The 25,604-nt window shown below is 41.8% G+C and overlaps 1 protein-coding gene across 5 annotated transcripts in view; it reads left to right on the top strand.

Moving 5' to 3' along the window:
- The window catches only part of LOC137438859 (plectin), a 230,855-nt gene that overhangs the window by 104,063 nt on the left and 101,188 nt on the right, over positions 1 to 25,604 (top strand). For all 5 annotated transcript variants that reach the window (XR_010986805.2, XM_068134291.2, XM_068134290.2 and 2 more), the window contains 9 exons: positions 3,515 to 3,610; positions 7,137 to 7,262; positions 9,317 to 9,469; positions 10,269 to 10,423; positions 10,642 to 10,768; positions 11,218 to 11,401; positions 22,053 to 22,210; positions 22,528 to 22,706; positions 22,974 to 23,112. Coding sequence is in view for 4 of the 5 variants with exons in the window: in XM_068134291.2 (XP_067990392.2) it covers positions 3,515 to 3,610; positions 7,137 to 7,262; positions 9,317 to 9,469; positions 10,269 to 10,423; positions 10,642 to 10,768; positions 11,218 to 11,401; positions 22,053 to 22,210; positions 22,528 to 22,706; positions 22,974 to 23,112 (1,317 nt within the window). In the remaining variant the exon portion in view is untranslated. The remainder of the gene's footprint in view (positions 1 to 3,514; positions 3,611 to 7,136; positions 7,263 to 9,316; positions 9,470 to 10,268; positions 10,424 to 10,641; positions 10,769 to 11,217; positions 11,402 to 22,052; positions 22,211 to 22,527; positions 22,707 to 22,973; positions 23,113 to 25,604) is intronic.

The following is a 25,604-nucleotide window of genomic DNA, read 5'->3' as shown; positions in this document are numbered from 1 at the left end:
GTACAGTAAGTACAGTGGACACCAAATGCACGGTGGAAGGCTAGAAGTAGAAGATCGTCCAAGACAAGTGAGAATAAGCCATACTTTGGAGGAGATGACGTCATTCGCTGGTCCGATAACCAAAGATGTGGTATAAAAAACCAGGTGAGCTAACAATGCAGCAATGAAGGAATTCGGCCAAGGCACCGGCACACAACGACCTACCTACATCGAAAGACTCAATGCCAATGGTGACAGAAGCCAAGACGGCCGGCTTAAACACCGCCGAAAGACCACGGTGTACCAACTTACGATGCAGAACATCTTGCACTTAATATGATGACAACAGGTGCCATCCTCTGACGTACCATTACAGGTACAGGTACAGTACACGTGAGCACAGAGCAAAAGTTCACTGAAACCGAGATTAAGAAAAAAGAAAAAACACCTCGTGGTCCGTGCTCGATATCCGAGTTTCAATCTTTTCAAACACATGATGCTCTCGGTCACGGTATCTCCTGCGAGCTGCTTCTCCTTCAACCACACAAACAACAACTTCTCCATATCTTCATGGATAGAGGTCCGGAGCTTTGAAATAATCGTAACGCCCTTGGCTGGCGTTATAGCCTTTATGGACTCCTTCTGCTTCAAAATCGTACATATCGTAGAAGGAGTACGATCGTACTGCCTCGCCAAGTCGACAACACGCACACCTCACCTGGCATGCTCTTCTCCTCTGCTTAATAAAACCAGTTTATTTCTTTACATTCTCTTGTATTATGTACAGTATATACGAGGTCGTGCTTGTTTATACATTATTTGTTATTTATAAAGTACATTTTTGTTATTTAAAAGCACCTAACAAAAAAAATTGGTGTTTTTTTTTTGAGGCTGGAACGGAATAATAGCATTTCAATGCATTTGAATGGGAAAATTTGCTTTGACTTACGAGCGATTTGGCTTACGAGCTCCGTCACGGAACGGATTAAACTCGTAAGCCGAGGTACCACTGTATATATATATATATATATATATATATATATATATATATATATATATATATATATATATATATATATATATCTCTCTTTTTAAGGGCAAAGGCAGGGCAAATTCAAGTCTAACTAGAGAGTTCATAGAACACGTTACCCTGCACAGTGTAAGTTATAATTGAATTTAAATAAAATAATGATTTTAAAGGTCTTGTAAAAAAAAAAAACCTCCAGAAGTTTGGCGCCGTTGAAGCAGTCTTATACACCACCTTATTAGTCCCCTACCAGTGTACACCGGAGGGGACTATAGGTTTGCACGCCGTCCCTCCGTCTGTCAGTCTGTCCGTCTGTCAGTCTGTCAGTCCACCACGCAAAGAACAGTTTTCCGGACGTTTTTTCTAAACTCTTAATGCTAATGATTTCAAACTTTGCACATCGTTTCCTCATGATAAGTTCCAGATCAAGTTCGAAATTCACGACGTTTCGATCATTTTTGACAAAGTTATGGCACTTTGAACTTTGGGAATTCTGATAATTCTGATGATCCTCACCTCAGTGCCATTTTAAGTTTTAATTTCCTTTAAAAAAGATTTTCTCTGCAATAATAGGACCGATTGAGATCAAATTTTCACCGTAGGCGGGACTCCCCAGTTCCCCAGTTTCCCCAGTTCTGCCATGGTGGCTGCGTCCCACAACTTCGGTACTTTCTTTTCCTGCAGGTACACTTTGATGTCCTCGTGGACACACTGTTGAAATTCCTCCACCAGGATCAAGTCACGCAATGTTTCGATATTCGACTCGGTCTGTAGAATATTGTAATGGTAATTATGACGTCACAAGGAACGTGGTTCGGCCGCCATATTGTTTTTCGTGAAAACACGAAAACCCCTTTTTCTCTGCAACGGCTGAACAGATCGAGGCCAAACTTTGCAGGTAGAATCGCATACCCATGACGAACAAAAAAGTCAGCGAGCATGACGTCATGCATCACATGGTTTCAGAGTTATGACGTTTATAAGCAAGAACCTTTAAAACTGAGCCGCTTTAAAAACCGATTCACAGATCTGTTCAGCATGTCAGTCTACTAAAATGTCCTTTTGGAATTTGCGATATGGCACGTGGTTTGGCAGATATCGTTAATTAAACGAAAATATTTTTTAAAATGGATATCTCTTGTTTATTCTAGAGTTCTCCTCAAGCCGCATCGCGCGCCCTCAGCCTCGTCTCGTGAACGTCAAAAGCGTGACACAGCGCGCGCTTTCCGGAGGGGCGGAGCCAAGCCGAGCAACATATATATATATATATATATATACACATCGATCATTGATCGTGAACCGGAAAATATAATAAATTACTTATATTTAGCGACTCGAAAGGTTCTTTATCAACAACCTATTTTGTCGTGCTTCTGCTGACCTGTCTGCAAGGTGTATAAATCGAAGTCCCGAGTGCGAATCACAGGTGAGCCCGTCCTGAGGTAATTCGCGATTGGGAACGATTCAGAACCTGTGGGTGAATAACCCTTTGGTAATTTCCCCAACAGTTTTCCGGACGACAGACTGCCGGTAGGGGACATGTATTGCAGCGCAATACTCAGAATGCTTGTTTAAAATGTCCAAGTACTGCAAAATCTGAGGTTTTTGGAAGCAGTAGCGAGGAGATTATTGTTCTGCAGTGTTCAAGTATATAATTCAATTGAAATTAAAAATAAAAACTGTAAAGGTTGTAATAAAAAAAATAATTGTGGAATTTACCGGTGCTGACACAGTGGCTGTATCTAACATGTTTCATTAGTTCTTCATGCCTGTTGTTTATATCCTTTATCACATCCTTAAAAAGAGTGATTTTCCTGTGTGGAATGATTTTCAACTTTGTTTGTGCGAGACTGGAGGATAGTAGGAAAAATTGCACCCACGTCCAAAGGAAGCGGTTCAGTTTGGCCTTTTTAATATGAAATAGGCAAAACCTAGAAACGAACAAAACACTTTAGCATTACCCTTTGGAACCCTCTAGAACACATTCGAATTATCCGTTAGAACCCTTTAGCATTACCCTTTAGAACCCCTTTTAATCACCCTTTAAAACCCCCCAGAACCCATTACAATTGCCCTATAGAACCATCTTGAACCAATTAGGATTACCCTTTAGAACCCTTTAGCATTACCCTTTGTGACCCTTTTTAGTCACCCTTTAGAACCCTCTAGAACTCATTCGAATTACCCTTTAGAACCCCTTAGAATTAAATACGATTGCTTAGAGAGTTTCTTCTTCATTTTTGATTGATGGACGGACATAGCGAAATATTGAAGCGGCTTCACTGCTTCAAAACGATCTCGCTCCTCTCCGTGCATGTTCGATCGGGACGATTTCAAAGCCAAAATACTGTTAAACTGCAGGTTCGTTTTCCTGTTCATGCCATGTACGAATCGTGTTCAGAATATAACATTCAATTGAAATTAAGTTGGAATAAAAAAAGTACAACGTCTGTGCAAGCTTCCGATCCGTGTATGACCAGAACACACGTGTACCCTCGTTGTTTGCAGGGACACATCCACGCGCTGCAGACTCAGTGGTCGTGGCTCCTGCAGCTGGGTTCGTGCACCGAGACTCATCTTCAGAAAAACGCAGAATATTTTCAGGTATGCAAACAGCCATCTTTGCCATTACTTGATTCGGTCACTGTGGTTTACCTGACTTGTCCGTTAGTTATGTTTAACCTAATACCGGACAAAAGCCTTCGCAACACGCTCCGTTCTGTTCTATCAAATGCAATTTGAGACCATCGGACTCCAGTCGATGTTTCCATTTCATCTCTCCATCTGATCTTTGTCTTCCTTTCATTCTGCCAGAACCTTATCTAGGTTACCAGTTTGTAATTGTTGTCCACCGATTGTCCGTTCTTCTTCCTCTGTGTCTCGTCCACTTCCATTTCGTTCTTTGGGGGTTTTTTTGGACCAAAATGTCAAGGAATTTTGTTTTCTGTCTCATCCATTCGTTACTGGACTTGTTCCTTTTGGTTTTACCAATAGACTTTGATCATAGAACAAGGAGATCATACAACATATGCAATAGCCACACACCATCAATTGTTATGCATTGTCAGTACAATCGTGTGTACACCCTGACCTTTGGTAGGACAGTATAGTTTTTCTTTGTCCTCAGCCTGACAAAACCATACTGGGAATAAAAATGGCATGTTATAAATAAGCATTGTATTTCCTGATATAATGTACAGTATGTATGAAACCCAGTTATATACTTTGTGATCATCAGCGATAAAAGTCTGGATAAAATGGCGCTTATGAGCCTTTTATATATTTATTGGACGTAAATCGAGGTTCATGGTGGAGCTAAAGGACACAAGACAGCAAGTTCACAGATTGACAGAAGATCAAATGGGAAACAGGACACAAAGAGTGGATGAGGTGTAAAAAGTAGAGGTGGGAAGGCGAGGGACAGCAAGAGCAGAAAAGAGCAGCGGTGTGTATGGGAGAGAGCCATGACGTGATGGGCGATGGTGTGTATGGGAGATAACCATGAGATGATGGGCAGTGATGTGTATGGGAGATAACCATGAGATGATTGGCAGTGATTTGTATTGGAGATAACCATGAGATGATGGGCAGTGATGTGTATTGAAGATAACCATGAGATGATCGGCAGTGATGTGTATGGGAGAGAGCCATGACGTGATGGGCGATGGTGTGTATGGGAGATAACCATGAGATGATGGGCAGTGATGTGTATGGGGGATAACCATGAGATGATGGGCGATGGTGTGTATGGGAGATAACCATGAGATGATGGGCAGTGATGTGTATGGGAGATAACCATGAGATGATTGGCAGTGATTTGTATTGGAGATAACCATGAGATGATGGGCAGTGATGTGTATGGGAGATAACCATGAGATGATGGGCAGTGATGTGTATGGGGGATAACCATGAGATGATGGGCGATGGTGTGTATGGGAGATAACCATGAGATGATGGGCAGTGATGTGTATGGGAGATAACCATGAGATGATTGGCAGTGATTTGTATTGGAGATAACCATGAGATGATGGGCAGTGATGTGTATGGGAGATAACCATGAGATGATTGGCAGTGATGTGTATTGGAGATAACCATGAGATGATTGGCAGTGATGTGTATTGGAGAGAGCCGTGACGTGATGGGCGATGGTGTGTATGGGAGATAACCATGAGATGATCGGCAGTTGTGTGTATGGGGGATAACCATGAGATGATGGGCAGTGATGTGTATTGAAGATAACCAAGAGGTGATGGGCAGTGATGTGTATTGGAGATAACCATGAGGCAATGGGCAGTTGTGTGTATGGGGGATAACCATGAGATGATGGGCAGTGATGTGTATTGAAGATAACCAAGAGGTGATGGGCAGTGATGTGTATTGATAACCATGAGATGATGGGCGATGGTGTGTATGGGAGATAACCATGAGATGATCGGCAGTGATGTGTATGGGAGATAACCATGAGATGATCGGCAGTGATGTGTATGGGAGATAACCATGAGATGATGGGCAGTGATGTGTATGGGAGATAACCATGAGATGATTGGCAGTGATGTGTATTGGAGAGAGCCGTGACGTGATGGGCAGTGATGTGTATTGAAGATAACCATGAGATGATCGGCAGTGATGTGTATTGGAGATAACCATGAGATGATGGGCAGTGATGTGTATGGGAGAGAGCCGTGACGTGATGGGCGATGGTGTGTATGGGAGATAACCATGAGATGATGGGCGATGGTGTGTATGGGAGATAACCATGAGATGATGGGCAGTGATGTGTATGGGAGATAACCATGAGATGATGGGCAGTGATGTGTATTGAAGATAACCATGAGATGATGGGCAGTGATGTGTATTGAAGATAACCATGAGATGATCGGCAGTGATGTGTATGGGAGATAACCATGAGATGATCGGCAGTGATGTGTATGGGAGATAACCATGAGATGATGGGTGATGGTGTGTATGGGAGATAACCATGAGATGATGGGCAGTGATGTGTATGGGAGATAACCATGAGATGATTGGCAGTGATGTGTATTGGAGATAACCATGAGATGATGGGCAATGATGTGTATTGGAGATAACCATGAGATGATGGGCAGTGATGTGTATGGGAGATAACCATGAGATGATTGGCAGTGATGTGTATTGGAGATAACCATGAGATGATTGGCAGTGATGTGTATTGGAGATAACCATGAGATGATGGGCAGTGATGTGTATGGGAGATAACCATGAGATGATTGGCAGTGATCTGTATTGGAGATAACCATGAGATGATTGGCAGTGATGTGTATTGGAGAGAGCCGTGACGTGATGGGCGATGGTGTGTATGGGAGATAACCATGAGATGATGGGCGATGGTGTGTATTGAAGATAACCATGAGATGATCGGCAGTGATGTGTATGGGAGATAACCATGAGATGATCGGCAGTGATGTGTATTGGAGATAACCATGAGATGATCGGCAGTGATGTCTATGGGAGATAACCATGAGATGATCGGCAGTGATGTGTATGGGAGATAACCATGAGATGATGGGCAGTGATGTGTATGGGAGATAACCATGAGATGATCGGCAGTGATGTGTATGGGAGATAACCATGAGGTGATGGGCAGTGATGTGTATTGAAGATAACCAAGAGGTGATGGGCAGTGATGTGTATTGAAGATAACCATGAGATGATCGGCAGTGATGTGTATTGAAGATAACCATGAGATGATGGGCAGTGATGTGTATGGGGGATAACCATGAGATGATGGGCAGTGATGTGTATTGAAGATAACCAAGAGGTGATGGGCAGTGATGTGTATTGAAGATAACCATGAGATGATCGGCAGTGATGTGTATGGGAGATAACCATGAGATGATCGGCAGTGATATGTATTGGAGATAACCATGAGATGATTGGCAGTGATGTGTATGGGAGAGAAGCAAGAGGCGATTATCTGTTTTCACCTCCTTTGTGATTTTGTTCATTGTGAATTCAGCACTCCACCATATTCTTCCTTCAGGTGTTCATTACGCAACCTTTCCTTTTATTGCTTCATCGGATATCCTTCTCCAAACTCATTTTGTACTCATCTAATCCTAATTCCCTTTCTCCCTGTTCTACTACTCGGTAGTTTTTCCGAGATACACAGAGTCTGCAGCAAGAACTCAGCAGCATGCACGACTCCTTGGTTCAGGAATGCTCCTGTGGCTGTGACTCGGACATGGTCCACCTCAGCAAGGCACTGGATTCCATTCAGGTGAGGCTACACTGTAAATACACACAGCACACATTTGCAAGATTCCTCACGTATCTATGTTTAAACCCATTTGTTGATGCATTGTGGGATAATTTTTACTCTTTTGTATTTGCCACTAAATGGGGAAAATTATTGAAGTTTTTCCTTTGTTGTCGGGATCCAAACTACTACATGAATTTTACCAACAACAGCAATTTATCTCTCATTTACCACATTGTTAATGCCACATCGGTCTGTTTTTCTCTTACCTGGATGTTTTTATTTTTATTTTTTAAGGTTGTGTTCAAGGTTACTTTTCCTGTGTTTGTGTAGCAAGTGGTCAATGGCACGGTCTGCTTTCTCTCTGTTATTTTGCCATGAACTTTCTGTTATTTTGCCATGAACTTTCTCTCTGTTCAAGTCCTCACCTTTGCCATGAACGTAAATGATAATTGTTACAACAATCGCTATCCTCCCCAAAATTGTCTCTAGTGGGCTCCCTCAAATTCTTTTTTTAAACTAGTGGGCCCATCGGCCCATTGAACCAAATTTGGTCTTTACCGCCTTGTAGCATACCTGCCTGCCGGACTCAGTGGGTCTTTTGGGTCCTCGGTGACTTTGGGTCAGTTTGGGTCCTCTGGGACTTTTGAGTCATCTGGGTCTTTTAGGTGCTCAGGGACTTTTGGGTCATCTGGGACTTTTGGGTCCTCGGGGACTTTTCAGTCCTCTGGGTCTTTAGGGATCTTTGTGGTTTTAAGGATTTTAAGGCGTCTTAAAGGGTCCTCAAAGGTCGAAGGGGTGTCAGCAGTCGAAATAGTTTAAAGGTACATTTCAATAGTACGTAATTAATTAATTAATATAAGTATGTAATTAATAGACACAAAAGTATGCTGCGCGCACACACACACACACACACACACACACACACACACACACACACACACACACACACACACACACACACACACACACACACACACACCTCATCCATTTATAGTAGATGCCGATCTTTTTAATCAGTCTCTTAATTAAATGTTGAAAGGGCTTTTTTTCCTATGGCTATTTAAAATAGATATCCTATTTATTGTTATTAGGAATAAAGTGAATTTGTGGGTGAAGAAATGCTTTCGTGTTTCATCTTTAAATCATTTAAATTTAGAGTCATCCTTAAATCATTTAATCAAATGACTAGAGTCAGACGCTTTTGTGCAAACACATTGTGTTTACTTTCATGTAGAAGAAGGCATCCTATATTGCAGGATTGGGTGTGCGTCAGCACGTGCATTCATCTGTGAGCATTTATTGGTGGACGTTAAAGATCCCATGGAGTTCTTTGGGAAGGCCTGTAACATGTCGCTGGTTGCAGTTGTTTACCTGTCATTTGTTGCTGCTGTTTGCCTGTCGCTGGTTGCAGTTGTTTTCCTGTCGCTGGTTGCAGTTGTTTTCCTGTCTCTGGTTGCAGTTGTTTGCTTGTCGCTGGTTGCAGTTGTTTACCTGTCGCTCACTGCAGCTGCTCACCTGTCATTGGTTGCAGTTGCTTACCTGTCGCTGGATGCAGTTGTTTACCTGTTGCTCATTGCAGCTGTTTGTCTTTCATTGGTTACAGTTGTTTACCTATCACTGGTTGCACTTTACCTGTCGCTCATTGCAGCTGTTTACCTGTCACTGGTTGCTGTTGTTTACCTGTCACTGGTTGCAGTTGTTTACCTGTCACTGCTTTCAGCAGTTTACCTGTCGCTGGTTGCAGTTGTTTACGTGTCGCTGGTTGCAGTTGTTTACCTATCGCTGGTTGCAGCTGTTTGCCTTTTGCTGGTTTCAATTGTTTACCTGTCACTGGTTGCATATGTTTACCTGTCGCTGGTTGCAGCTGTTTGCCTTTTGCTGGTTTCAATTGTTTACCTGTCGCTGGTTGCAGTTGTTTACCTATCGCTGGTTGCAGATGTTTACCTGTCGCTGGTTGCAGTTCTTTACCTGTCACTGCTTTCAGCAGTTTACCTGTCGCTGGTTGTAGTGAAATGAGGAATTGATCCTGCATTAATTTGCTTTAACTCTTACTCTTTAACTCTGCTTCCCAGGACAAGAGTGAGCGCTTGTCAGAACTGCGTGCTGGGGTGGCGAAGTTAGCAAAGAAAGCTGACAAGGTCGTGCAGTTAAAGCCAAGACGCGCAGATTATGTTTTGGAATCGCCGATCCCCATCTGTGCCATCTGTGACTACAAGCAGAGCAAGGTTTGATGTTTTTTATTTTATTGTTTCATTAAGGTGCATGAATTAATGATTCCATTTTTATTGCAAAACGTTTCACCCACATGAATAACTGAACAGAAGGGGAAATGACATTAATTACAACATACATTAAGTAAGGTAATGTTCTTCCTTTTTTCCTCTTCCCTTTAATATGCAGGTATCCTAAACGTTATTCTAAGTAATGTGCAATAGGACATTTCGATTTTCTAGAATCTATCATTAAGATTCCTGGACACCATTGTTTACTACACATTTAAATCTACTCAGGGAGGCAAGAGAAGAGGTGGATGATGTCGATAAGGTGAACGGTGATGGTATTTTTGAGAAGGGTAATGGGTTATGAATTGCTGGAGGAGCCTGTGCAACCAGTTGGTACAGGAGAGGCACAAAGCATTGAGAGGGAAAGGGGGAGAGACTAGGTACGAGGTAATCGAGCACCATGAGGCCAACAACCTGCCTGTGGTCGAAGAGAATCAAATATTGAGCCTCTGCCAAACTATAGCAAGAATCCTCACGGCTTTGGACTCCATATCCTCCACGGCTGCACAATTTGAAATGCTGCAACACCAGCCCACAGAGGAGAGCCATACTTCATGGTGATTCAAATTAACAATGCGTACACTGTGAAGAGCTGAAGGAAGTCAAGGAGGGACTTGGCTGTTTGTGAATTGCTTGCAGTATAGGGAGGAGGAAGGGTGGAAACATTCCACCATTTTGTTGATGTATATGGTATTTATAGCATAAACAGCAGTGCCAGTTAATTGACGACATTCTCATACAGGTGACACTTGTGAAGAACGACACGTACAAGTTGGAAGGCGTCCATGAAAGTGGGAAGTGGTCCATTCGAGACTCGGATGGCCGGCATGCTCTTGCTCCCTCTGTGTGCTTCATTGTTCCACCGCCTAACGCGGACGCAGTGGAAAGAGCTAAAAGGTAGAAAGTGACTCGAAAAGTTTCTAAAATTAACACATCCCCATCCCTCACATGTATATGAACACACCTTCCACTTACACTTCCATACATTCCCAAAGATGATGTTTTTCAATTTGGAATCGAGGATATAAGAGGACCAAAGCCAATTTTGTGCCAAGTGTAACTTAAGGTTGCCTAAGTTTCTGGCATTATTAAAAGGTGTTTCCTCACGCTTTAAGGTTGGAAGGGCAGCAATTGGAGGTGGACCATCTTTTGAAGCAGCAGAAGCTTGACGCGGAGGCTATCCTGAGCTGGCAGCATCTGCAAGACACAATGAAGTCTATAAACAGCTGGACACCAGGCATGGTGGGTAAACCCACAACATAAGCTAAATGCAGTCTGTCTCGGAATGGCTGCTTCACCAACCTAACATGATGATCGATATCGTCTCCAGCCAATCTTTCTCTCGGGTTCGTGTTACAAGAATTTGGAATCATGCGTGCGTTTGTTGTGTTCATCCGTTTTCCTTTCCACCTTTGCATTTCCTCAAGGTTAAATTATCCGATGTTTATACAAATCTGTCTTTGTCCTTGATTGTGATTTCGATGCTTTTTCATTTGATGTGTTTGCGCATAGTCCTTTCCTTGTCACTAACCTATTTGTGCCACCTTTTGATTATCTACCAGATGTATTTTGTGTTCCATTTTCCTATCACATGGAGTGAGCGTATTTCTTCAATTGGGTGAAGCATGAATTGCAATATGATTTTACATAGCACGAAGATATTGATTGGCTGTGGACATCTTTCCATGCAGTTTCAGGACCTGAGCGAGGAAGTTCACAACGGCGTGCCGGATACGTTAGAGATCCAGAGCGGTGACTTCAAAGAGAAGATCAAAGGTTCTCGAGTTTTTTCTCCAGAAAAACTGCAGCAGGTGGAGAAGGACGTGTCTTCGTGCAAGCATCACTACCAGGCTTTATTGAATAACCTGGTCTCAGGTGTGTGCTCTATTTCCTATTCTATCTTGACGACACTTAAAGGTATTATATGCACTCTTGTGTAACTGAATACATCTTGCAATGTTAGCCGTTGCATTTGCGTTTGCTTTTTTTCTTGTATTCTATTCCCCATTTATGTTGTATGTTTGTTCATCTTTCTTTGAATCAATCAATCAAGCAACTGCAGGATGTGACGTTGCCATAGCAATGACTCCTCTCCAGATTGCTCGGCCCAGTGGCATTCTCCTCTCCAGATCGCTCTTCCCAGTGGCATTCTCCTCTCCAGATCGCTCGGCCTAGTGACATTCTTCTTGCGTCTTCTTCGGACAGGCATCGAGGTTCAAACAGCCATTTGATGGTTTCTTTCCATCGAGTGTGGGGCGTCTTCTAGGGGTCTAGGGCATTTACAGTCAGGTGGTGGGTGAGTTAAAAAGGAGGTTGGCACATTGCTTTTTGGGTGACGGCAGAGATGGCCCTACCATTGTTGGTGGGCTAGGTTGATCAGAGTTACAAGGCTTGTGTGTTCCACCCAGTGATTTACCTCTGCATTGGTAATGTGATTTTGCCATCAGATGCGAAGGATTCGTTCCAAGGTTTTGATATCAAAGGCAGGATTGTGTGCATTTAGGGTCGCAGTCCGAGTTCTGGTTTTCAGAGCTATATGCAAAGGTCTGTGGGCTATAGAGTGTGAGCTTGAGGTGAGTATTGATCATGGTTTTCCAGACAGTAAAAAGTGACGCCAGTGTAGACTATGCAACGGCTGAGCATCTCCTGAGTTCTGGCATGGAGTCGCCTGATGAGATGCAAAAAAAAAAAAAAAAACCACCTTTAGAGGCCATTTTTCCCGGCAAGCGGGGGTTGGCCTTTTTCGGGGACCGTGGTTGTGTTGTTTTTCGGTCCCCTTTTTGAAGCAATGTTTTACGGCCGGATGCCCTTCCTGCCGCCAACCCTGTTTTTCGCCTTTTACGACAAGCAGGGAATTACCAGTGAACTGGTACTCAATTAGCCGACCTCGGAAGGATGACAGGCTGAGTCAACCCCCCTGGCGTTAATTCAGCGATCGACCGGGATTCGAACCCAGGATCCTAGGATCCTAAGCTGGCACCCTAGCCGCTAGCCCAACACCAGGGCCTGATGAGATGCAAGAACCAAGATATTTGAACTCTGTGGCTGTGTCCACAGAATAGTTGTTTATGTTGTTGCTGTTGTTGTTGTTGTTGTTGCTGATGTATATCCCTGGAGAGGTCTCTTGAACAACCCTGTGGCACAGAGATAGCCGATCGATCGATCTCCCAAGAGCGACCCAGAGATCCCCCACATCCAAGATGGTGTACAGGATGTATATGAACACACCTTACACTTACACTTCCATACATTCCCAAAGATGATGTTTTTCTATTTGGAATCGAGGATATGAAGAGGACCAAAGCCAATTTTGTGCCAAGTGTAACTTAAGGTTGCTGTAAGTTTGCTGACATTATTAGAAGGTGTTTCCTCATGCTTTAAGATTGGAAAGGCAGCAATTGGATGTACAGGATGGTGTACAGGATGCCTTCACAAAGTCAGGGCCATGAGAGAGGTAGAAAGAGAGAAAGAGAAAGAAGTGAAAGAGGAGAAAGAAGAGGAGGAGGAGGAGGAGGAGGAGACGGAAAGGGCCAGTCCTTGGGAATCGATCGGCACTCCGACCATGACCGTGCTGCCCTGAAGAATCTGGGCAGCAGGGAAGAATGAGGAAGATTTAGCCCCCGACCTGCATTGGGGGGTACAGCCACCGTGGATAGGCATCCCCAATGTTGTCAATGTTGATAAAAGAGGAAGTTCTCCTCGCCCTAGGCATTGGATATTTTGTCTTATTCCGGCTGCCTTGTAGGCTGAGCATGGATGTATGGTGGTTGAAATCCTGGACTGCAGAGATGAGAGTATCATCTGTCTCTGCAAGCAGGGCCACATCATCAGCAAAGTCCAGCTCAGTGTAAGTGTAGTTTGGGCCAAGGTCTCCCCATAGTCGTGGCAACCTGGCTGAATGGTGTTATTCATAACATAGTCCATTTCTGGAAGGAGTAATGTTTGAGAAAGTACATCTCCCAGGCGTACACCTCAATTGAATGTGAATGCAAATGAGAGCTCAATCCCCACACAGATACATCTTTCCGTATTGTCTTAGAGTGCTTGGATCAGGTGAATTATCTTTTTAGGAACTCTGTATGATTGGAGCAGGACCCATAGGCAGTCTCTATTGAGGGAGAAAAATGGCTTCTTTATGTCAACCTAGGCTGCAATTGTTGGTCTGTTGAACTCCCAGTGTTTTTCAGCAATCTTGCCGAGGGCAAAGATCTGCTCCACTGTTGAACACTTGCGGGTGAAGGCTGCCTGTTGTGGGTGGCATCTTTTGGTGGGGGTTTCTGTATTTTGTTCAATGACATCCATCAGAAGGCTTCAGCTTCTTTAACTATTGATAGGAGGGTGATACTTCTATTAGCTATCTCATGGCATCAGTAAGAAGCTATGCTGAGGACGAATTGTGTTGGATGTTGCAAAGGATGATGGTGTTTTTCGGTGTAGCCCATCGGGCAAAGCCATCTACAACAGTGTTTGTCCGTCTGTCCGTATGTATGTATGTATGCATGTATGTATGTCCCATCAAATGTATACCAGTCAGAGCTGAGGATCTGGTCACATTACAGGGTGCTGTGATTATGTCTGATGTCTTTACAGCGGTGTGGCGGCTGACTCCACACACCGCCATTTTGATTTATAAGCAGTTCAGGCAAAACATATCGCCGAACCTGTCATATATCACAATCGCCATGCTCTACCTTGACGTTTTTCATTCTGTGTGAAACACAAACAAACCGATTGTTATGACCATCAAATATCGAAAGCATCGGCGTTACGTCTCTTCCATCAATACAGTACGTATAGGCCTAAGGCGTTGCCTCATCTTCGGACCGCTTCGGAAAAATTAAGACCAGATTTCTTAATACAGTAGTGTATCGTTTCAGTCATATCGTTTTCATAATAATAATAATAATGATAATAATAACAAGTAAAGATACATTCAAAGTACACCGCCCCCATGCCAAATAATTAAATATCCTCCAGCACGCATTGCCGGGGCACCTCTGGCGCCTGGCAATACCGCAGTGCAGCTCATAGAGACTGCATTGGGAGGGAGAAAAAAAAAAAAAAAAAAAAAAAAACCACCTTTAGAGGCCATTTTTCCCCGCAAGCGGGGGTTGGCCTTTTTCGGGAACCGTGGTAGTTGTTGTTTTTCGGTCCCCTTTTTGAAGCAATGTTTTACGGCCGGATGCCCTTCCTGACGCCAACCCTTTTTGCCGCCTTTAACGACAAGCAGGGAATTACCAGTGAACTGGTACTCAATTAGCCGACCTCGGAAGGATGACAGGCTGAGTCAACCCCCCTGGCGTTAATTCAGCGATCGACCGGGTTTCGAACCCAGGATCCTAGGATCCTAAGCTGACACCCTAGCCGCTAGCCCAACACCAGGGTTACATTGGGAGGGAGAGGTGCACAATAATTGATTGATTAATTGCATAATTAAAATCAATAAAAGATTATCATAAAATATTTTCGTAATCAATTGGCTAATAGCATAACTAAACCACTAGTGCTTCATCTGAAGATGTATCTTTTAGAAATTTAATTAAATAAGTCATTAAAAAAAAATTAAATAATTAATTGATTAATCAATAAATAATTAATCAATTAATCAATAAATAATTCATCGATTAAATGATTAATCAATAAATCAAAAATATCCTTTATAGCCACATCACCTGGTCACTGTCATGTCCAAATATTAGCTTCCTAGCTCAAAAGGTGCCTGAGATATTGCCCAGATGAGAGAGAAAAAAAAAAAAAGATTAATAATGAAAATAAATAAATAATAATCATAAAAAAATTAAATAGTTAATCAATTGGCTAATGGAACACATAAACAACCACCACCATTTCATCAGAATCTGTGACTTAAAAAATTAATTAATTAAGTCATTCATCGAATAATTAAATAATTAATCGATTAATTAATTAATCAATCAAAAATATCCTTTACAGCCAGATCACTTGGTCATTGTCATGTGCAAATATCAGCTTCCTAGGTCAAAAGGTGCCTGAGATATTGCCCAGATGAGAAATAAAATAAATAAATAATTAATAATGAAAATAAATAAATAATAATTATAAAAAAATAAAGAATTAATCAATTCGCTAATGGAACACATAAACAACCACCACCATTTCATCAGAATCTGTGACTTAAAAAAAATAATTGTAGTCATTAATCGAATAATTAAATAATTAATCGATTAATTGATTAAATGATTATTCAATAAATCAAAAATAGCCATTGCAGTCAAATCACTTGGTCCAAATATCAGCTTCCGAACTCAAGAGGTGCCTGAGATAATGGCTAGAAGAGAAAGGAAATGTATATGTACTTAATTAATCGCTAATAATTAAATAACTCATCAATTAATTGATTAATCAAAAAACAAAAAATGCTGTTTTTGGCAAAGATCTTGCTCACTATTGTGCCGAAATTTCAGCTTCCTAGCTCAAAGGATGGCTGAGATATTGCCCGGACAAACAAGAAAACAAGAAAACAAACAAGAAAGAAAGAAAACAAACAACCAGAGCGAAAACTGAGTACTCTCTTTCAGCGTGCGTCATTGTCGAGCCCCCTTCGGTGCCCGGCAATGACGATATGCAGCGTCTGGAGATGGCATAGGAAAGGAGCGGTGTACAATATAGTAAATATAACCATAACACTTTAATCCCAATGTCATGAATACAAAGTTAATAGATTCAAGCGGTGTATGGTCCATGAATCAATGATGAGTGGTTTTCGGCACTAATATAAATAATCGCAGAAGTAAGGAATTCACTTCGGTTTTTTTATGGTAATATCATTTTCGAAATATGACGTTAATATTACAGTAAATCCTTTGTAGTGACTGCAAACTTACTGGAAGTTAAAATATATCATCTTCTACATATTCAAGTTTTGTGTCCCTGACGTCATTACGTTTATGACGTCATTCCGACGGCTGACTCCTTCGACCGACATTTTATATACTAGTACACCCGCTCACTACAGGAGGGGCAGGAAGGGTCATTCCTCTTTGGGGTATACAGATTACAGTCGATCTATGATCGGGTCTCAAGAACATTGGGTGAGTGTTAATTTACCAAGTTTCTTGTGGAGAGATCGCCAAGTGGTTTAAAAATTCGAGCAAGCACTCCATTCAAAACCCTTAAGGAACGGCTGGCTTGTTTATTTTATCACACATAGTCGAGGCTCATGGAACTTCTAGAACACAGAACGGATCAGGACACAACATACCAAAAAGGAACAGCAGGAGAAGGGGGAAATGCCAGTCTTTTTACTATTATGTACGTTTCCTGAATGTTGCCATGAGCTGGAGCTTGTTCAGCGTTGAGAGCTCCGTGTTCCAGGTAGACTGCATTGTCACATCTGACAGCTCTGCATTTTTCTTTCTATAATCTCGAGGATTTGGGTGATCATCCAGCCTTGCCCTGTGGCATTATTCAATCAACCTGAAGGTAGTATCTGTGACCCAGTCAGCCTGCTTCTTTGGTTTCTGGCCGAGAGTACAGTTTGCATTAGTGATCGAGTCTCTAATTCCCACCATTCAGACTCTACATCGGCCATGGCCTGGGTTCGGTGATCAGAAAGCTCATCGTGATCTGCTTGATTGTATTGGGAGCTCTTCAGTTTTTCCACATGAAAGTGTATGCTCATCTTATTAATCCCCTACCCAGATGGGTCTATAGGTTTGCTCTCCATCTGTCTGTCCATCCATCCAAACTGGGTTTTCTGCACGTTTTCCATATCCCTTAACATATTCAACTGAAACTTGGTACATGGATTTATGATGTCAAGTTAGAGAAAAAGGTTGAGTTTTGGGGAGTTTTACCAATTTTCCATGGAGTTATACCCTTTTTGCTTTGAATAAGAACTTCCATTGGGACCGGTAGGGAACACGTATTGCAAAGGAAGTCTCCCTCTTATATTGATTTGGATTATTCTTTTCTCTCACAAGCTTCAATGAAATTTGACAAGTAGTCGATTGTCAGTTGGACCAAATTTGACGCTTCTATAGACACGTGTGTTGAAGACAGGTATCCAACGGTGGGTTACAAGAACTAGCAACGGTACCCACCCTACGGGCAGGGCTTCAATTGGGAGGCCCAAATGAAAAGGCAAAATATCAGAAATTGAAGGCTTTTTTATTTTAAACGATTCATATAAACATCCGTTAAATCATATCACACACAAATCATCAAAATCTAAACAGTACATGGCGTCCATTTTGAAAAAAAATTGAATTCTGTAAAACGGAAGCGGCCGCTACACCTGTTTCTCAGTCGCTTTACACACGCTGCCATGTTACTTCGGAGCCGCACGTTTATATAGGAAGAGTTCGTCAGGATTCGATCTACTCTCTCCTGGTACGTAGAATAAACGGTATTTGTAAAATTTCAACAAAAGCCACATCACTGTTCATATCGGTAAATATTATTCCATCGTGTTTGGAAAAACTGGAAAATTGCAAATTTGGAAAACTTGGAAAACTTGGAAAAACAATATAGCCTATTTTACTCCCAGGGGTCCCAGGAATACCCACCCAAAATATCGTTGCGATCGGGTGAGCCGTTTTTGCGGTACCTTCAAACGGACGGACGGACATTTGGTGAATTATAGTAAGATGTGGTTGATCTCCTTTTTTGTGTTGCCATTACTGCTATAACAGGTCATACAATGAATATTTTGCCTTGGAAATAAGTTCCACACACCTTCAGTCTATAAGGCAGGCAGGGATAATTTAATCCCTCCCCATTATCATTTCCTATTCCATAGGATACAATTGTTGTGGCACAGCCTGTTCTGTCTGAACCCATTTCTGCATGGAAGTCTCAGAGAATAAAGAGTTTATGTTGTTGATTCGTTATTGCTAAAAGAGCATATAGGTTTTGGTAGATAACATCCTTGTCTTCATCTGAAGCGACATTGGTTGGTAATGTACATAACCTGGTGTTACTGAAAGGTGGCCAAGACGGTTAGAACCTTGCAATCATGAATCGATTGTTTACTGGAGACCATGGTATTAAGGCATTCCTTGCGCACTGGTCCATGGCTACGCCAACGCCTTCCCTGCAGATGTTGTCCTGGCGGCCTGAATAGATAAGCAAGTGGTTATGAGCTTGTAGGATGCTGCTTCCTGTCCAGTGAGTCTCCGTTAGACTGGTGATAGTAATATGACAGCCTGCTCTAGTTATTTGGACATTAAGGTGGTAGCTCCGTGTTACCGGTACGTTACGGGTTGTGCGACATAAACGGAAGTTGAGAGGCGGTCCATGTCGAAGATCCATTATTATCCGTCCATGGATATCATATTGCGGTTTCTTGAGGGAAAATGTTTAGCCAAGCTGGCTCCCTAGGCCTGCACAGGCATAGTCAGCTGGTGGGTCTGCCACCTTTCCAGCTGTCTGAATGAAGGTGTACCTAACACACCATGAAAATCCCCCAATATGACCTGGAGGATGGTTGTCCAGGTGGCTAGAACCCCGTTTTTAGCATGACTCCTCACTAAAGCAGTTACCGGCAGTGCAGGGAAGGGGAACACACTGCCCAGACTATCTTCCTTTCCACCCTCATTATTTATTTCTTTATATCTTGTATCATTTCCTTCCTTCCTCTGTTTTTCTCTTCCTTTCTCAAAACAGATCCATTTATAGTTATCTGGTCATAGATAACTGGCCTTCTTGGCGTGAACTTATCCCATGGGTAATTGCATCTTCGATAGTTGTTACTTTGCTGCTGAACACGTCGAGTTTTTAATGCATTGCCGAGGATTATGTGTTAGTTGAAAGACGGAGAATGTTCGTGAAAGAATGGAGTAGAACAAACTCCTCTGGATTCAGACAGAATGACAAATTGACCGAAAGTAAAACAGGTAAACATGTAACAAAGATGATCAACAAGTTTAGCGAGAAATTGTTCATACCCGTCGGAGAAGGCATGCGATTGAAGTGAGCACCCATTTTTAGAACAAACCCATCACAGCAAAAACTTAGTTACTGAGACTGATCCGATGAGAAGTTTTTATTCTTTATGCTAAATCCTTGAAATAGCACCAAATGGTTTCATACTTGAACATCTATGGGATTTATACTAATGGGAATGCCAAATATCAACTCTTTAACAAATTATTTATTTTATTATTTTTGCTCTAATGAAAGCGTAATTCAGTTTAATTTCAACTGCACCTCATGAGCATTGTGGTAAATGTAATCTTCTCAACTATTGGTTGATAAAATCTATTGGTTAGTGAAGATCTCATTGATGTTGACCAAGAATATGATTGGTCCAAACATCCTGCCAGCAGCACACCAACAAAGGATCACAAGGTAGAATACCATCAAGAGCTACCCGTTTTTTTTTTAAATCATCAGATGACCATTGAAGAAGGCCCCCTGAATACCACTTGCAGCTTGTAAAGCAACAATGAAATACAACGATCTGTCACGGCTTGTCACCTCCTCCACTGAAGGTGGATGAAGGTTATGTTTTCACCCCTGCCTGTCTATTTGTGTGCAAGATATCTCAAAAAAGTTGTGGACTGATTCGGAAGAAATTTGATGGACAGGTTGGGTGTGTGATTAGGACTGATTGGTTAAATTTTGGTGAAGATCTGGATCCGGATACGAGAATTAAAAAAAATTCTAAGTGGTTCTTTTCACCATTTTGAGATGGAGCCAAAACGGTATTCAGTTGATATCTCAAAATTCAAACCTTTTATTCAAGCCAAATTCAGCCTGATATCTCAAAAAGTTGTGGTATCTCAAAAATATATCTCAAATATCTGATATCTGATATCTGAATCTGATATCTCTGATATCTCTATCTCTCTATATAAAAATATATCTCTGATATCTCAAAAAGCTTTTATTCCAGCCAAATTCAGCTTGATATCTCAAAAAGTTGTGGTATCTCAAAAATATATCTCAAATCTCTGATATCTGATATGATATGATCTGATATCTGATATCTGAATCTGATATCTCTGATATCTCTATCTCTCTATATAAAAATATATCTCTGATATCTCAAAAAGCTTTTATTCCAGCCAAATTCAGCTTGATATCTCAAAAAGTTGTGGTATCTCAAAAATATATCTCAAATCTCTGATATCTGATATGATATGATCTGATATCTGATATCTGAATCTGATATCTCTGATATCTCTATCTCTCTATATAAAAATATATCTCTGATATCTCAAAAAGCTTTTATTCCAGCCAAATTCAGCTTGATATCTCAAAAAGTTGTGGTATCTCAAAAATATATCTCAAATCTCTGATATGTGATATCTGATATGATATGATCTGATATCTGATTATCTATATCTGATATCTCTGATATCTCTGATATCTCTCTATATAAAAATATATCTCTGATATCTCAAAAAGCTTTTATTCCAGCCAAATTCAGCTTGATATCTCAAAAAGTTGTGGTATCTCAAAAATATATCTCAAATATCTGATATCTGATATGATCTGATATCTGATATCTGAATCTGATATCTCTGATATCTCTATCTCTCTATATAAAAATATATCTCTGATATCTTAAAAAGCTTTTATTCCAGCCAAATTCAGCTTGATATCTCAAAAAGTTGTGGTATCTCAAAAAAATATCTCAAATCTCTGATATGTGATATCTGATATGATATGATCTGATATCTGATTATCTATATCTGATATCTCTGATATCTCTGATATCTCTCTATATAAAAATATATCTGATATCTCAAAAAGCTTTTATTCAAGCCAAATTCAGCCTGATATCTCAAAAAGTTGTGGACAGATTATGACAAAGCTAGGTGGATGTGTTGATTTGGTGACATCAACAATCAGAATAGACCATAATTAGTTTGAGGAGTTCAGTCAAATTGTGAATAATTTTTTCTTCCTTCTCCTTTGGTACTATAATAAGATTTATAGTTACTGGAGCTCTCCATTTGGGTTACTAGATCCATCCACCAGGGCATCACCCTGGACCAGGGCTTGTGACACCTGTACCCCGGTTATGAAATATTCTCACTCCTTCAAGCAGGTTTGGTTTGACAGTTTATGTGTTAATGGTACTTAGCTGTGCTGGATGACTCACGCAGAAAGGTCTCTGGACTCATCATTGCTTTGTAGAACCAATGCAGTGATGGACGACATAGGTGTTCTCATGGGACAGCGAAGAACTGCACAGTTGATAACTCGGAAAGGGTTACTTTTTCTGAATTTGTCACTGATGCATCACACACCCTATCATGGAAAATTGCATACCTGTTATGAGCAGTTTAAGAGGTAGTGATATTGGGCACAGCATTGAGCCTCCTAGTCTAAGGTTATCAATGGAGTGATACATGAAGCACCCACGTCATGAAGGATTTTCCTATTATGGAGAGATCTTGCTGTATTTGGGAAAATGGCACAAATATTCCTCCAGCATCTGGATCTTACCTTTATTATTACAAAAAAGTAACTTTCACTTGTACAACCCTTGGAGTGATGAGTGCTTATTTAACATTACTCTGCTCTGTGTTTGCAGAGGAAAATGAAGAGCAGACGTGCCGTCGGCTCCTCGCTGAACTCCAAGCTACAGGTGACCGGTTGATGGGTTTGCGAGATGAGGTGGTCCAGGTGGTGAGGGAGCAATCAGCTGACAGTTCACTGGAGAACATGCCCAGCATGCTGACCAGGCAGGAGGTAGAGAACACACTCCGCAGGAAATATATAAGCTTCACCTGTGACTGAAATAATTATCTCAGCTGTGATTTGTTCAGTTGCATGAGAGTAAACGAAACTTGTGTGGCGTGTTATTAGCATGTCCACATCTCCTATGCAGAAGTGACCATGTGATAGGTTATGGAGGGTTTTGTGAAGCGAGTGCTCAAATCTGATAATCAAATGTCACGGGTTGTGGATGATCACTTTACTTCCGTTTTTCTACGTATGCACTACAAACCTCTTGTGACACGTCATCAGCACACCTTGCAAGTGACTCTCCAGCTTTGTTCCTGCAGAGACTAGACCAAGAGGTAGACACCCTTGGCAAGAGGGTGGATCGGATCGGCCAGCAATGCGAGCCGTTGTTTGATCACGTGAGCCGTGCTCCCAGCCAAGCCAACCTGCGTGCGGAATTGGACCGCTGCCTGCAGATTCGATCCCACCTGAGTGATTTGTCAACGTCTAGCTTGGAAAGGTGCTCTTACAACACCAGTTGATCATTGCAAGTTCCATGTGGTTGTAGATGTTTCCTAAAATATTTTCATTCTTTCTATTTTGTTGATCATTTCTGCTATGAGTGTCAATTTTGTAGAAAAAAAAAAAAGTAAAATAGAAAATGTTGCTTCTTGTGATGTATAACATTATATCAGTTTGATTCCACTTTTGCTTCTGACCTGTCCATTCTCTGTTACTCTGAGAAGCAAGTGAAACTTCTTTATCATGGCCTCGTTTTGCTTCACAGACTCAGGTGCTGGAAACAGGTGCAAAGCATTATGACTGGTCTAGAGCAGGACCTTGTGAAGTTTGAGACCAGTCTTGCTGAGCAGAGCAGTGTACCCACCAACGCCCAGGCTATAGAGCAGTACCAGCAATCTGTAAAGGTACTCGGCACCACTGGACTCTCACTTCGGCATCGTCTCAGTTGTACATTTCCTCTCATGTAGTTGATGTTTCCATTCCACATGTGTTAACATATGATGCCTCTGCAACCCTCACACTGTGACCTAAATTTGAGATTTCATCCCTTTAAAGGAAGACTGACATCATCTTAGGTGCAGTTTACAATGTGGTGCCTCATTTGTAAATGTAACTCAACAATGTCTCCAGTTAAAAACTTGAGTATCTTTTTGCATCATTAGTCTGGAGGCACTTCCAGGAAATGTGACAGTAGGGGTACACTCATGTTACAAGCTGGCAACAATGTTTTTCTGAAAGCCCAGACCTCTAGGAACCCAAAAAGTCTTGTTGCCAGCTTGGGAAATGGTTTGGACCAGATTTGTGGCCATTTTTCAAAATGGCCGCCTACATTTTTGGTGTTTTCTAATATTTGAGCTCTAGAACTTATATCTGGCTGTCTTAAAGGTCTCTAGGGTTATGACCTTATAACATATAGTCATACAACAATCCTCACCCAAATTGGGGTGCATGGCATATCTATAAGTGGTTTTATTGAAGCAAAAAGGCAAAAATATGCCTGAAAAACGCCTTCATTTTGATTTTTCCAAATCACTAAATTGCATACTGTGAAGTTGTTCTTTGGTCAATTTCTTTCAAAATAGTTTTAAAATTTGCCCAGATCCCTCCTCTTCATTAGCAAATCTTCAGGAATATACCCAAGTTCTCAGAAAATATGTTTTATGCATGATCAGCTACCCCTACCCCCTAAATCACAAAACGTGCCAATTTTCAATATTTCCAGATTCCAACCAATATCATTGTTGTATGACTTTTTCTCATCATGATAGGTCCAAATTAACTTACTCTATGTGATTAGGTGTTAATAAAAATTGAATTTCACACTTTAGTGAAAATCCAAGATGGCTGCCAAATGGCCATAGAATATTTGGTGGCGCGAGACCATAAGACTGCAATTTCATTCAGAGGCACTTCTAAAATGTTCCATTTATACTAAATATATGAGGCACTACTATTCTATAGGTCACATGTATGTGAAAGAGTCTTGATGAGTTGAAGATGTATTATTTTAGAGGGGGACTTTATGTAAAATTTATGTTTTATAACATTTGAATTTCAGGAAAGTAGTGTGGATTTGGAAGTGCCTTGTTTGCGGAGTATATTAGTTCCAACATAGCTGACAATAACATGGCAGTTTCAGAGCGTGTGATACCAATGACTCCTCCAGCGATTTTGCCCATCTTGTTGACATGCTCCAGTCCTTGATCATCAGGTACTTGGTTGAACTTTTGTGTGCTTTCCTTCACTCCGAAGTCCCCTTCATTGAAACCTGCCAACACCTCAGGCGCAGTGTGCCCCAGCTGATTCATATCTGCCAGGAACACACTGCCCCATCGCAGGTAGTTTGGCCGGTCGAAGGCTCCGAACCAGTGGAGCATCTCGCGAAAAGTGGTCAGGAACAATTCCCACTTGGCATCTCTGATGGCACGGGTGAACCTCAGGAGGATGCTCACAAGATGCATGTATTGCCGCCAATATACAAATGTGGCATTTGCCTCGTGTTCCCTGTCCATGTCTTCTATTAGGGCACTGACCTGGTAGGCCTTGGGCACCAGACGCCTCAGAGCACTGTAGATGGCCTCGTCGTCTGCCTGCTGGAAAGCTCTCGAAAGGTCCTCTGATACCTGATTGATTTCTGCATCAATCTGTACTTCATTTTCATTCAGCCAATGTAGGATCTTCTGCCACAGAATTCGCCATAATGCCTCAAACACAAGCTTGTGGGCACGGATTGTGCGGTTCCATTGTTTCCCGTTGAGGATGTTCTGTGCAGTGTTCTCGCCATACACACCACTTTCTACCAGAATGTCCTTCAAGCCGGAATCTGCCATGTACTGTCCAATAACCTTGGTGAAATTCATTTGAATATGGAAACCACCAAGCATCACCACTAGGTTTTTGCATTTGTCTGGTTTGGCCCACTGCAACATCTTGGCTTTACAGTACAGTTGCTCATCAAAGGTAAGTACTGTATACGTTTGCCCTAGTGCAGCAGTCATCCTTTGGCAGTTTTGAATCACTGTCCAGATGGTGTCAAACTCATGTGCAGACTCATTGATTATCGGCATAGGCCCTACTGTAGTCTTTGCTGGATTCACATCAGACACACGCTGGTTAAATGCTGTCCAGCCTGGAACATGCTGGTCCTCGGTGTGAGACTGACGTGCAAGGAGCCATGACACATCTATGGCCATAGCCTCAGAGATAACCTGGGCATCCGATTCCATATACCAATCAGCTTTCACAGCTACTGGAAATGTTGCTTCGGGTTTCTGGGTGCCCATGCCTGAAGGTTGAATCTCATTGAAATGCTCTGGCACAGTTACAGATCTGCTACTGCTTGACTTGACATCAGGTGCAATGGTCTTTTCGCCAGGTATGCTTCTTCGAAAGGCAG

This window comes from Myxine glutinosa, chromosome 13, assembly GCF_964187855.1.
Source record: "Myxine glutinosa chromosome 13, kmMyxGlut1.1, whole genome shotgun sequence".
NCBI lineage: Eukaryota > Metazoa > Chordata > Myxini > Myxiniformes > Myxinidae > Myxine > Myxine glutinosa.
Note: the sequence above shows the minus strand (reverse complement) of the source record. Positions and strands in the feature narration are given on the sequence as shown.